Here is a 14590-nt window from a genome sequence, read left to right as displayed (position 1 = left end):
TGCGTCTCATGCTCCCCCGAATAAATCTTGGGGACCGAGCCAACATTCTCAGCCGAAGTCGGCTAAGTCTAAGCCGGATCTGAGGACCGTACTTATTGCTAGGTAGGCTTCGGCTCAGAAAAGGTCCTGACGCTATGTACGTCAGAACATCGAGGACAGCCCCAACCGGGGTTGAGCGGTGTACACCTCAGAATACGGTGCCCGCTCCACTTCGGGGTCCTCATGGGACCGGTCTGCCAACCCCACCACCCTTGGTGCTTCGGGGCGCAGTGGTATCCAGCGAAAGTTCGGCGCAGTGTCGACTCAACATTGCGTCAGACGTGAGCCCTCTGAGGGGGGTTCAAAAACAGTCAGTTCGGTTGTTTCATGCCAATATGCTTCAGGTCGCCGAACTGGCTGTTCCTTTAACACCAGAGGCCAGTCTCGAGAGACTGGTACCCTTAGTAGATTTTCTAACAGAGTGGAAGAATCGGTCGAATATATCTCCTTGGATCCTGCAGATAATAGAGAAAGGTTACAGAATCCAATTCGGTTCTCCTCCGCCTCGTTACAACGGGGTGTTACTCACGGTAGTGCATCCCGAGCAGGCTCTGGTAATGGAGCAAGAAGTTAATTCTCTCTTAGCAAAGGGAGCTATAGAACAGGTGTACTCCCCCGACAGAGAATCGGGGTTTTACAGCCGATACTTCATTGTTCCAAAAAAGGTTGGGGGGTTGCGTCCAATTTTAGATCTTCGTTTGCTGAATCGTGCGGTCATGAAATTGAAATTCAAGATGCTCACACTCAAACAGATAGTGACTCAAATCAGATCCGATGACTGGTTTGTCACGATAGATCTGAAGGACGCTTACTTCCATATATCCATCTTCCCTCAACACAGGAAGATCCTGAGGTTTTCTTTCAGGGGCAAAGAATACCAATATCGGGTGCTTCCATTCGGTCTAGCTCTGTCACCCCGCACGTTCACAAAGTGCGTAGATGCAGCTCTGGCCCCGCTCAGGCTGCAGGGAATACGCATTCTGAACTACATCGACGACTGGCTGATTCTGGCGGAATCAGAACAATCAGCGGTTCGGCATCGAGATGTCGTTCTCGCTCATATGAAGAAATTGGGGTTGAGACTCAATGCCAAGAAGAGTGTGCTTTCTCCACTACAGAGAACCACTTTCCTTGGTGTGGTATGGGATTCAGTCACGATGCGCGCCACAATATCGCCCGTTCGTGTAGCTGCTATCATCACAGCCACAAAAGAGTTGAAGCTAGGCCAGTCACGCACTGCAAAACAGTTCGAGAGACTGTTAGGCCTCATGGCAGAGGCGTCCAATGTGATCCCCTTTGGCCTGCTGTACATGAGACCTTTGCAGTGGTGGCTCAGGACCAGAGGGTTCTCCCCGAGGGGAAACCCACTTCGTATGATCAAGATCACGCGGCGGTGCATCCGCGCCTTGATTATATGGAGGAAACATTGGTTCCTGTCCCAGGGTCCGGTATAGGGAGCTCTTTGCCATCGAGTTGCTATCTCGACAGACGCTTCTCTCACCGGCTGGGGAGCGGTAATGGAAGGCCGCTCAGCTCAGGGTCTGTGGGGGAACCATCATCTCTCTTTGCACATAAATTGCCTGGAGATGATGGCCGTCTTCAATGCATTGAGACATTTCCTCCCAGACCTGAGGGGCCATCATGTGCTCGTCCGTACAGACAACACTTCGGTGGTCTCTTATTTAAATCGACAGGGGGGTCTGCGTTCGCGTCCACTCTGCAAACTGGCGCACCAGATCCTCTTGTGGTCCCTAGGGAAGATACTCTCCCTGAGGGCAGTGTTTATCTCAGCGTACCAGAATATAGGAGCAGACACCCTGTCGAGGCAGGGGCTGAGGCCAGGGGAATGGAGACTCCACCCCGAGGCGGTGGAGCTCATTTGGGAATTTTACAGCCAAGCAGAAGTGGATCTGTTTGCGTCTCAGCATACGACGCACTGTCCACTTTGGTTCTCCATCACGCAACCAGCCCCCTTGGGGTTGGACGCTATGGTACAGACGTGGCCGAGGCTACGCTGTACGCATTTCCCCCTGTTGCTCTGCTCCCAGGAGTTCTGGAGAGAGTCCGCCAGGACGGAGTAAGTCTATTATTAGTAGCTCCACGCTGGCCGAGTCGTTTTTGGTTTGCGGACCTAATTCATCTCCTAGACGGCCCTCCTTTCGAGATTCCTGTCAGGAGAGACCTTCTGTCTCAGGCAGGGGGCACAATATTCCACCCCCGACCGGACTCTGAGGGGGCCCAACTTTTAGAGAGTGGTCTCTCGACTGAGGTCGTTGAGAATATGTGACCAGTCACGGAAACTAGGGACACAAGTCGGTTCTGGGGCATTTTGAGTTATTCATAGATTCTGAGAGTGTAATATCCAAGCTTTCCAACGATGTGTAACATGTGGAAATCTGATAATATTTGGAGAAGTTGTGGCCATTTTAAAGTAGGCACTTAAAAAAGCTCAAAGAGGAGAAAACGAGCTAAAGATTGTGCAGTTCTCACCTGTCTCTGCTGCTGGGGGTGACAATAGGGCTCATTTACATCTCATTTAGATAAGCCATACCCCCTGTAAAGCTCCTCCATGTGCTTTACAGCTTTTTTTACACTTCGAATGAGTGCACTTCTGCCGCACTAGGCGAAAAACAATTGTGCTGCCCCTCTATTTGCAACGTACCAGCAACAACACACAAAGACCAATAATGCCATATAGCCTGCATATAACGCGAAACCAGCAACAACACATAAAGACCAATATGCCATATACATATAACGCAAAACCAGCAACAACACACAAAGGCCAATATGCCATATACATACAGTATAACGCAAAACCAGCAACAACACACAAAGACCAATATGCCATATACATATAACGCAAAACCAACAACAACAAACAAAGACCAATAAGCCATAGGCCTACATATCTATAGCGCAAATAGTACGCAGAGCTCGTGTGCCCAAAATGTCAACAATATTAAAGTTTATGTAGGAGGCAAATGCCTGCTGGCATTTTTCTTTAAGCAGTCATTTCTGCAATTTTCCAAATAATCACATTTCACCTCCTCAAATTACTGTTGCAAATCTCTTTACACCACTTTCTTATGTGCGTATACACACACAAATGAAATGTCCGCAAGCACATTATATCATCAGCAGGTTCAGCATCTTAAATAACGACTAAAGAGCAAATGAAGCTTAACTTACATTTCAGAAACACGCACGGCAGGCCTTCATCGCAGCAGCAAAGGTCTTAACTGCATCCTCTATTTCGATTCTCCGTCACATATGAAACAGCCAGCCACCGCTGTCAGCGAGCCGAGCCGCCGTATTGAAGCACTGAGGGCGAGCGCGCTGCGCCCATACCTCCGGTTCAGTTTCCCGAGCCCACGAAGTGCGGCGAAAACATTTCGGTGTAACTGCCAGACGGTTCATCTCGTCTGCGACAATCTTTGCGGCATCCATCTTCATTGAATTTTGATATCAGAGAGAGCTGGCCAGAGCACAGCATAATAAGTAGCCATGTGGTTGACTTGGAGGGCGGGGGCAAAAGCGCCGGGTTATTCAGTATGGAAATACACACAGACAATGACACGCCACGCCCCTACTGCATGCTAGAATCTCCGAAAACAAGCCGATTTCAACCTCAAAATGTAAGCTTTTAAATATACCAATACTGCTATCTCAAACATGGAGAGGCTTCTTCGTGATTTCAATTAACAGATTCTCCAAAAAATTGAAAATCACCAATTTTGAAAAAAAACTCTTCTTTCTCATTTTGCTCGAAAGTTGTGCTGCCGACTTGTGTCCCTGGTTTCTGTGACGGGTCACATATTCTTAGCTCCAGAGCTCCAGCCACGAGGAAATTATATATACTTAAGTGGAACGTTTTCACGTCTTGGTGTCACCAACAGCAGCGAGATCCAGTTAACTGTTCAGTCAACACAGTACTTGAGTTTCTCCAGTCTCGTTTCACGTCAGGTTTATGTCATTCTACCTTAAAGGTTTACGTGGCAGCCATTGCGGCTTTCCACGCCCCTGTGGGTATTACATCTTTGGGTCGAAACCCCCAGATTATTCGTTTCCTTCATGGCACCTTGAGGTTGAGGCCTGCAGTTCGAACTAGGGTGCCGGCATGGGATCTGGCCATAGTTTTGGAAGGCCTGTCTGGGGCTCCCTTCGAGCCCCTAGATTTAGTTTCAGAAAAATTTCTGACTTTCAAGACTATCTTTCTGTTAGCTATTTCATCCCTAAAAAGAGTCGGAGACCTTCAGGCTCTTTCTGTGTCTCCCACCTGTTTGGAATTTGCACCGGGTATGGTTAAGGCGTTCTTATACCCTAAGCAGGGTTACGTCCCTAAGGTGCCAGCCAATATTCCAAGGCCCATTGTACTGCAGCATTCTGTCCTCCTCCATTTACATCTTCGGACCAGGAAAAACTGAATCTCTTGTGTCCAGTGCGATCTGATCAGTTGTTTGTCTGTTTTGGTTCACCTAAGAAAGGTCTTCCTGCTTCTAAACAGACAATCAGTAAGTGGATAGTCGATGCTATTTCTTTTGCATATGAGTCCTCTGGCCAGCCATGTCCTTTGGTGGTCAGAGCTCACTCTACCCGTAGTATGGCGGCCTCTAAAGCCCTCCTATCAGAAGTTTCCCTTCAGGAGGTTTGTGATGCGGCGGGTTGGTCCTCGCCGCTAACATTTGTGAGGTTTTATAGCCTGGACCTGGAAGCTGCCCCAGGATCCCAGGTGCTTTTTACTTAATTTGCCGACAGTTTTATCATCTGGCATTTTGTAATTATGGCGTATTGGGTATTATCGTTCCCAAAGCGTCATCGACGCATCGCGAGTTCCCTCGAAAGGGATGCGTCTCCCTGCCATACTTCCTGCATCCCTGCGATCGATTTTGCTTCGGCTCTATAAGCTAACGCGAGCATTGCACCGCATGTGCTTTTATATCTTCCTGGTCATGACGTCACCCGCCCGTGACGCTTCATTCATTCCATTGGACTAGTTGACAGTAGTGCTTCAGACTCAGCCACGCAAAGGCGTTCCCAAAGCGTCATCGACGCAACGTCTTGTTCCCTTCTCAGGGAACAAGAGTTACAGTCGTAACCTGAGACGTTTTATTCCCAAATATTTTATGCCATATTACAATTTTGGATTGAAACACACAAACAGTTTTATTCCCACACTACCGCGACTAAACCTCTTCTTTATTCTGAACCCTGGCGGTGCTTTAAAACACTCCTATAATGATAAAACAGATTTTCTTGCTGTTTTAATACAGTATTTGTGAATGTGTGTGTGTTGTTGTGCTTTAATTGTGTTACTGTTGTCTGTTGTGTAGTTTTGGATGTCTGCGCTTTCCATAACCCTTCCTATCCCGTGTGGTTCCTTCGTTCCCATATTCGTCATTGGTATGTGCTTGTGTGTTTATCTATAAAAATATCATTATTTTTGGGGCATTTCCACCTTTTTAGAGTCCGTTTGACACCATGATAACTAAAAACATAAAGTTTAAATCATAAAGTCCAGAAAAATCTAAAGCAGCTCAACTGTTTTCAACACTGATAATAATCATGAATATTTCTTGAGCATCAAATCATCATATTATACTGATTTCTGAAAGATCATGTGACACTGAAGACTGGAGTAATGATGCTAGAACATAGAAAACAGCTTTATATTGGAAATAATATTTCACTGTTTTTACTGTATTTTTGATCAAATTAATGCAGCTTTGATCACAGGAATAAATTCCACTTTACTATATATTCACATAGAAAACAGCTGATTTACATTGGAATAATATTTCAGTTCCCTTTCAAGGGAACTCGAGCTGCGTTTGAGACGCGGAGGGAACGCTCTGCGTGATTACGTCGTGAAGCACGTGTAAAATCAGTCCAATGGAAGCCCGCTACGACATAGGTGACGTCATAGACCAGGAAACTATGAAGCAACCCAGAAATCAGACCGCGACAGCTTCTGAAAAACCTGAAGCAAGTCGATCAGGACATGCAGGAAGTATGGCAGGCAAACGCAGCGTCTCGTTCCCTATCAGGGAACCAGGGTTACATACGTAACCTGGGGCGTTCCCTTTCAAGGGAACTCGAGCTGCGTTTGAGACGCGGTGGGAACCCCATACCCACTACGCCATAGTGACAAATGCCCGTTCGCTGTGAAAGTCCTGCGCACACTAAGAAGCAAGCAACCTCGCCTCCGGAGTGGAGAGGTCAAGGTCATAAAACCTGACAAATGTATGCGGAGAGGACCATCCTGCCGCATTACAAACGTCAAGAAGGGAAACACCCGAAATTGAGGCCATAGAGGCCGCCATACTCCAAGTAGAATGGGCCCGCACAGCCATAGGTGAAGGCTGTCCGGCCGCTTCATAAACCAATGAAATAGCCTCGACTATCCATTTACTCATAACCTGTTTAGATGCAGGGTATCCTCTCTTGAGTGACCCAAAACAGACAAATATTTGCTCAGATTTACGCCACAGGGCAGCTCTGTGCTGGGAACTCGAGCTGCGTTTGAGACGCGGAGGGAACGCTCTGCGTGATTACGTCGTGAAGCACGTGTAAAATCAGTCCAATGGAAGCCTGCTACGACATAGGTGACGTCATAGACCAGGAAACTATAAAGCCACCCAGAAATCAGACCGTGACAGCTTCTGTACCTTCAGCAAGCGCTCTCTGTATATCTGTCCTTGTCTATTTATTGCTGTCTGTCAAGCCCAATATATATACATATATCTATCACTATGGCGAGCAAGCAAGATTATAGATGGTGTGTTGTTCCCTGCCCTTGTTATATTACGGGTGGGGACACACATAAGCTGTGTATTGTTTGTTTGGGAGTGGAGCATGCCCAGTCAGTCCTCGAGGGGGCTGATTGTGAGCATTGTATGAGTCTATCTATGAAGACGCTCCGCTCTCGCCGATCGTTCTTCGAGGAGGACTGTTCGGTTCGCGCTCCCCGGGGTTCGGGTCCCGCTGCTGCTGAGGCTCAGTGTCGACTTTCATCTTGGGGTTCGCAGATGGATCTAGTACGGGCCCTTTCTCAGCCCTTACCTGCTGGATCCGGTGTCTCTGCCCAGGAAGGAGCCCGCTCTGCGGCTTCTCCTTCCCAGGCTGAGGCACCAATATTACGGCTATCCAGTTCTGAGGATCTGGATGTCGCGGGTATGGGGGATTTTGAGTGTTCGCCAGCTCATAGCCCTGCTGATGAGGAGCTTATGGAGGTTTTATCTCGTGCTGTAGCTAAATTAAATATTGAGTGGCCAGCCGATGATGTTGTATCTAGAAAAAGTCTGTTAGATGAACGTTATCTACCATCTAGATCACGACCTCCTCGTCGGGAACTCCCGTTCTTTCCTGATCTCCACACTGAGGTGTCGAGATCGTGGATTAAACCGGCATCTTTCAGAGTACATAACCCTCAGACCAGTAATTATAGTAAAATTCAAGGTATTGAGCACTATAGTTATTTATCTATGCGCGGAAGAGCCCCGACGTTACCCACCAAACCTTTAAAAAATACATCTTTATTGCTAGGTAAAGCGTATTCGGCAGCAGGTCAGGCCGCGGCGTGCTTGCACACTATGTCAATTCTCCATGCATACCAGGCTGACCTGCTGAGGGACATAGACGATTGTGAGGAAGTTAGTGCCGACGCAATTCGAGAATTGCGTCGTACGACAGATCTATCTCTCCGGGCCACGGAACGTCACTTGTGGTTGAATTTATCAGAAATAGAGGATAAAGATAGATCTGTTCTTCTGGACGCACCGCTGTCACCTACAAGTCTGTTCGGCAACGCTATAAATTGTTTCGTTGATAGGTTGCAAGAAAATAAGAAACAAGCGGCTGCATTTCAGAGGTTTCTTCCTCGCCGGTCTAATGTCCCCGAGGCTGCTCGTAGTGTAAAGTCTGAGCAGCCTCGTCCGTCTACGAGCTCCGTTCACAGAGTCCAGCAAAAGCAGAGCGTCGCCGCTCGGGCACCCCCTCAATCTGAGATTCCCGAGTGGCGGTCGCAGCCCAGGCCTGTTAGAGATAGACAAGATCTGAGGGCTGTTATCTCTAAGAGAGCTTGGTCTAAGAAGAAGAAGTCCTGACGCCAAGGCTATCAGGCTTCTGAGGGTGGTCCCCTCCAGGGAGGAACGATTCCAAAGAACCGCCCCTCCTTGGCACCCTCTGGGGGGCGACTCTCCGAGGAGAGCCGCAGCGTTGTCACTTGGGTTGTTCCCTGCCGGTTCGCCGCTTAGGGGCGCCGAGATGTCAGCATCCCCATGTAACCCTCTGAGGAGGGTTGTAGAACGGTCAGTTCGGTTGTTCCCTACCGGTTCGCCGCTTCAGGTCGCCGAAATGATTGTTCAATCCAATCCAGAGGCCAGTCTCGAGAGACTGGTTCCATTATCGGAATTTCTGGCAGCGTGCAAACTTCTGCCAAATATTTCTCTATGGGTCCTGCACATAATAGAAAAGGGTTACAGAATTCAGTTTGGTTCTCGTCCGCCCAGATTTCAAGGGGTCCTCCCCATGGTAGTGGACTCACAGCAGGCTCTGGTTATGGAGCAGGAAGTACTGACACTTCTTCGAAAAGGGGCTACAGAAAGGGTTTCTCCTCTCAGCAGAGAGTCAGGGTTTTACAGCCGTTACTTCGTTGCTCCAAAGAAGGATGGAGGGTAGCGTCCTATTCTAGATCTGCGCCAGTTAAACAGCAGAGTTCAGAAACTCAAGTTCAGAATGCTTACACTCAAACAAATTGTATCACAGATTCAGTCCAAGGACTGGTTTGTCACAATAGACTTGAAGGACGCGTACTTCCATGTATCTATCCATCCTCATCACAGGAGGTTCCTGAGGTTCGCTTTCGGGGGCGAAGCATACCAATATCGGGTTCTTCCATTTGGCCTAGGTTTATCTCCCCGCACCTTTACAAAATGCGTGGATGCAGCTCTGGCTCCGTTGAGACTCCTGGGCATCTGCTTATTAAATTACTTCGACGATTGGTTGATTTTAGCTCAGTCAGAGCAGTTGGCAGTTCAGCATCGAGATGTTGTTCTGTCCCACATAAGGAGTTTGGGGTTGCGGCTCAACACCAAAAAGAGTGTGCTCCTCCCCTGTCAGAGGGCCACTTTTCTAGGTGTGATTTAGGATTCGACCACAATGCAGGCACGTCTGTCTCCTGCTCGTATTTCTGCGATTCTCACAGCCGCAAAGAATGTGAAACTCACTGTACTGTAAATGTGAATGTGAATGTGAAACTCACTCACTGTAAAACAGTTTCAGAGACTGTTGGGTCTCATGGCAGCTGCGTCCAACGTTATTACTTTTGGCCTTCTGTACATGAGACCCCTGCAGTGATTGGTCAGGACCAAGGGGTTTTCTCCGAGGGGAAATCCGTTCCGCAAGATCAAGGTCATGCGGCTATGCCTTCGTGCCTTGGTCATGTGGAAGAAACCTTGTTTCCTCGCCCAGGGCCCTGTGTTGGGGGGTTCTTGTCGACGTGTCACGCTTTCGACAGATACTTCCCTCTCGGGTTGGGGGGCGGTCATGAGTGGCCGCTCGGCGCAAGGTCTTTGGCAGGACCATCAACGTTCCTGGCACATAAATCGTCTGGAGTTGATGGCGGTATTTCGGGCTCTCAAATATTTCCTGCCAGACCTGACGGGCCATCATGTGTTGGTCCGCACATCCTATATCAACCATCAGGGGGGTCTGAGGTCACGTTATCTTTGCAAATTGGCCCATCAGATCCTCCTATGGGCCCAGGGGAAGTTATTGTCGCTCAGGGCGGTATATATCCCGGGGCGTCAGAATGTGGGAGCGGATATCCTGTCGAGACAGGGGCTGAGCCCAGGAGAGTGGAGACTTCACACCGAAGTGGTGGAGCTCCTGTGGGAAGAGTTCGGTCGTGCTCAGGTAGACCTTTTCGCATCGTCAGATTCAACCCATTGTCCCATGTGGTTCTCTGTAACGCACCCAGCTCCTCTCGGTCTGGATGCGATGGTACAGGTGTGGCCGAGGCTCCACCTGTACGCCTTTCCCCCAATATCTATGCTTCCGGGGGTTCTGGTGAGGGTTCGCCGAGAGGGGGCTCGTCTGCTACTAGTAGCCCCTTACTGGCCGACCCGAGTTTGGTTCTCGGACTTAGTATCTCTTCTGGACGGCTCTCCAATTGAGATTCCACTCAGGAGGGACCTGCTGTCCCAGGCAGGGGGCACGATATTTCACCCTCGGCCGGAGTTGTGGAAACTGTGGGCCTGGCCTCTGAGGGGGCCGTCTCAGGGAAACCGGTCTCTCGACCGATGTTGTAGAAACAATTCTTCAATCCAGAGCTCCTTCCGCGAGAAGGCTGTATGCGTTAAAATGGAAACTTTTCACCACTTGGTGTGTTGAACGTCAGATAGATCCTGTTAACTGCCCTGTTGGTTCAGTTCTTGATTTTCTGCAAGACCGTTTCTCTGCTAGGTTATCTTCTTCTACCCTAAAGGTTTACGTGGCGGCTATATCGGCCTACCACACCCCTCTGGGGGGTGCTTCTATCGGGAGAAACCCTTTGATTACTCGCTTTCTCCGTGGTACACTGAGGTTGAGACCTGCACTGCACTCTAGAGCACCGGCTTGGGACTTGGCCATTGTACTTGAGGGTCTGGCTTTGGCTCCCTTCGAGCCCATCGAAGAGGTTTCAGAGAAATTCCTCACTCTAAAGACTTTATTTCTCCTTGCTTTTTCATCTTACAAGAGAATTGGTGATTTACATGCTCTGTCGGTTGCTCCTTCATGTCTGGAATTTGCACCTGGTATGGTGAAAGCATTTCTCTACCCGGGACCGGGTTATATTCCTAAGGTCCCACTGAATGTTGGGGGCCCAATAGTGCTGCTGGCCTTTTATCCTCCACCCTTTATTACCCCAGACCAGGAACAGCTTAACCTGTTATGTCCAGTCCGGGCTTTAGATGCCTACGTTCACAGAGCTGCCCTGTGGCGTAAATCTGAACAACTATTTGTCTGTTTTGGGTCACTCAAGAGAGGATGCCCTGCATCTAAACAGGTTATGAGTAAATGGATAGTCGAGGCTATTTCATTGGTTTATGAAGCGGCCGGACAGCCTTCACCTATGGCTGTGCGGGCCCATTCTACTTGGAGTATGGCGGCCTCTATGGCTTCAATTTCGGGTGTTTCCCTTCTTGACGTTTTTAATGCGGCAGGATGGTCCTCTCGGCATACATTTGTCAGGTTTTATGACCTTCACCTCTCCACTCCGGAGGCGAGGTTGCTTGCTTCTTAGTGTGCGCAGGACTTTCACACAGAACGGGCATTTGTCACTATGGCGTAGTGGGTATGGGGTTCCCACCGCGTCTCAAACGCAGCTCGAGTTCCCTTGAAAGGGAACGTCTCAGGTTACGTATGTAACCCTGGTTCCCTGATAGGGAACGAGACGCTGCGTTTGCCTGCCATACTTCCTGCATGCCCTGATCGACTTGCTTCAGGTTTTTCAGAAGCTGTCGCGGTCTGATTTCTGGGTTGCTTTATAATTTCCTGGTCTATGACGTCACCTATAATTGTACCGTAGAGTGCTTCCATTGGACTGATTTAACACGTGCTTCACGACGTAATCACGCAGAGCGTTCCCTCCGCGTCTCAAACGCAGCGTCTCGTTCCCTATCAGTGAACCAGGGTTACATACGTAACCTGAGACGATTTTCTACTGTATTAATGATCAAATAAATGCAGCTTTGGAGAGCAGAAGAGACTCTTTCAAAAACACGTGTGTGTGTGTTTCAGGTGCTGGGTTTGGCCGTTTGGTGGGTGAAGGAATGGCCACTTTGTTTCCGGAGGGCATTAACACAGATGGACACATATATCACATCGTGCCCGGAGCGTACGCTGTCGTGGGTGAGGAACTGGATTTGTGTGCAGTTATCAGTAAGACTAGCGGCTGTCAGTAGCAAGCTCATATCATTAGGAGTTACACTGGGGGCTATCATACACCAGGCGTGACACTAGTGTGTTTTGCTAGTTTCAGCCCGACGCAATTATCATTTTCACGTCCTGCTCCACGTTGTTTAAATAGCAAATGCATTTGCGCCCGTGTGTGTGTCCATGGGCTGCTGGTCTGAGAACCAGGTGTGTGTTCAGGATCAGTGTATTTTGAGGAACTGAAATAGACTGAGCCGTTAACCAACTGAAACCTGCTCTAAATGGTGCAGCATTTAATCAGTTATTTAAAGAGTGTGTTGGTAATGTGTGCCTATAGACCGTATGTAGCCCCGCCCCTTTTCACAGCGATCCTGCGTATTTATGAATGAACGGCTCGTTTAAAATCTTCCCGGTCTACTGACATTTGTTAAGACATCTGCTTTAAACATTACAATCCTCATGATAACTCTTGTTAACTTTAAGTTAAGTAAATCCACTTCACCAGCTAATTACTCCTGGACAGCAATGCCATAGAGATATATAGAGCGACCGCAAAAACGGAAGTTAAAAGACAATATTCTAAAGATGCTGCGCACTCGTTTCTCTGGCGCATTCAGTCTAAAGGCCGGTCCACAACACACACTCTGCTTATTACACACACACTCTGCTTATTACACACACACTCTCACACACACACTCTCACACACTCTGCTTATAGCACACACAGGGACTCGCAGCATCACACAAACATGCCAAATATTAAAAATAAAAGGATTATTTTTCCGTTTTTTCCCCGACCCTTTTAGACCAGCGCCAGGAGCGCAGACTATTTGTGCCGTCATTAAACTAGCAGAAGTGGATTCGGACGCCATAAGTACACTTGCGCCGTACGCTTTAGACCATGAGCTTAGATCTTTAAAATTGAGTCCAGAGTCTGAAAATCATCAGTGTGAGTGTAGAGTAAAATACAACAACTTAAACCGTCACCTAGAAACAAGTGACTTAATGTAAGTAAATAAACCCTTTATTTTCACATAGTCACAAGTACCAGTGAAATTGGCCATCAACCTGTCCATACAAACATACAATATGACAACGGGATAGACAGGACAGGAAGACAGGGAATTGAGGACAAATACAGCATGACATGAGGAGAGGTGAGGAGAAAAAAAGGCAACCCCCAGACTATGCTTGTCACAGTGTTGGGTTTGTGTTCCCCTGATGTCCACTAGATGTCCTCCTTTCCCACGGTGTCCTTCACTTATGAACTACATTTCCCACGATCCTTTGTCTCATCATTGCACTCAGCTGTTTCTTATCACTGATCATTGCACTCAGCCAATTCCCCATTATCATTGTCGATTCCCTGTGTATATAACCCTGTCTGTTTCAGTATGTGTCACGGAGTCCTTGTATTATGTCCCCACACTTCCGTTATTTGTTTCATACTGGTTCTCGTTTGTATTTTATGTTTTGGATTGCCTTATTGGACTTTTGACCCCTGCCTGGATGACTAAGAGTTTGGATTGCCCTTTTTATTAAACTACTGCTTTTGGATTTTCTGCCTCCAGTGTGTGTTCCGGGACAGAAGGACTCCGTCACACAAGATCCAGCGGTATGTTTCTCAATATCTCTTCCCCAGCCACCGAGCGGGAGAGAAGGGAGTTTTTTAAGGGGACCCGATTAGTTAAGTTTCGTGGAACCCGTGGAGGTCGCAGTGGAGGAGGTGGTCGAGAGCCTGTTCACGTCCCGTCTGCCCAGTCAGAGACTGTTCACGTCCCGTCTACCCAGTCAGAGACTGTTCACGTCCCGTCTGCCCAGTCAGAGAATCTTCACGTTCCGTCTGCCCAGCGAGAGACTGTTCACGTTCCGTCTGCCCAGCGAGAGACTGTTCACGTTCCGTCTGCCCAGCGAGAGACTGTTCACGTCACGTCTGCCCAGCGAGAGACTGTTCACGTCACGTCTGCCCAGCGAGAGACTGTTCACGTCACGTCTGCCCAGCGAGAGACTGTTCACGTCACGTCTGCCCAGCGAGAGACTGTTCACGTCACGTCTGCCCAGCGAGAGACTGTTCACGTCACGTCTGCCCAGCGAGAGACTGTTCACGTCACGTCTGCCCAGCGAGAGACTGTTCACGTCACGTCTGCCCAGCGAGAGACTGTTCACGTCACGTCTGCCCAGCGAGAGACTGTTCACGTCACGTCTGCCCAGCGAGAGACTGTTCACGTTCCGTCCGCCTTCCTGGGCCGGGACTATCTGGAGCGTCTGGCTCGGATCCTGGACATGCCCGTGTCTGCTGTTCCAGAGCCGGAACCAGTGTCTGCTGTTCCAGAGCCGGAGCCGGAGGCAGAGCCAATGGCCGTTCCAGAGCCGGAGGCAGAGCCAGTGCCCATTCCAGAGCCGGAGGCAGAGCCATTGCCGGTTCCAGAGCCGGAGGCAGAGCCATTGCCGGTTCCAGAGCCGGAGGCAGAGCCAATGCCTGTTCCAGAGCCGGAGGCAGAGCCAGTATCCGTTCCAGCGCCGGAGGCAGAGCCAGTGCCGTCTGCCTTCTTGGATCTGGACTATCTGGAGCGTCTGGTTCGGATCCTGGACATGCCCATGTCTGCTGTTCCAGAGCCGGAGCTAGTGTCTGCTG

General features: G+C 49.1%; 1 protein-coding gene and 1 long non-coding RNA gene across 2 annotated transcripts in view; both read left to right on the top strand.

Moving 5' to 3' along the window:
* Window positions 1–14590, top strand: part of LOC143730857 (uncharacterized) — a 160113-nt gene that overhangs the window by 106806 nt on the left and 38717 nt on the right. The window lies entirely within an intron of this gene.
* LOC143730851 (chloride channel protein 2-like) overlaps window positions 1–14590 on the top strand; it is a 63251-nt gene that overhangs the window by 23410 nt on the left and 25251 nt on the right. The window contains exons 13-14 of the mRNA XM_077221422.1: window positions 5373–5442; window positions 11821–11931. Of these exons, the coding sequence (XP_077077537.1) occupies window positions 5373–5442; window positions 11821–11931 (181 nt within the window). The remainder of the gene's footprint in view (window positions 1–5372; window positions 5443–11820; window positions 11932–14590) is intronic.

Source organism: Siphateles boraxobius, unplaced genomic scaffold (assembly GCF_051911475.1).
Source record: "Siphateles boraxobius isolate OS27281-9 unplaced genomic scaffold, OSU_SipBor_1 82, whole genome shotgun sequence".
In the NCBI taxonomy this organism is placed as follows: Eukaryota; Metazoa; Chordata; class Actinopteri; order Cypriniformes; family Leuciscidae; genus Siphateles; species Siphateles boraxobius.
Note: the sequence above shows the minus strand (reverse complement) of the source record. Positions and strands in the feature narration are given on the sequence as shown.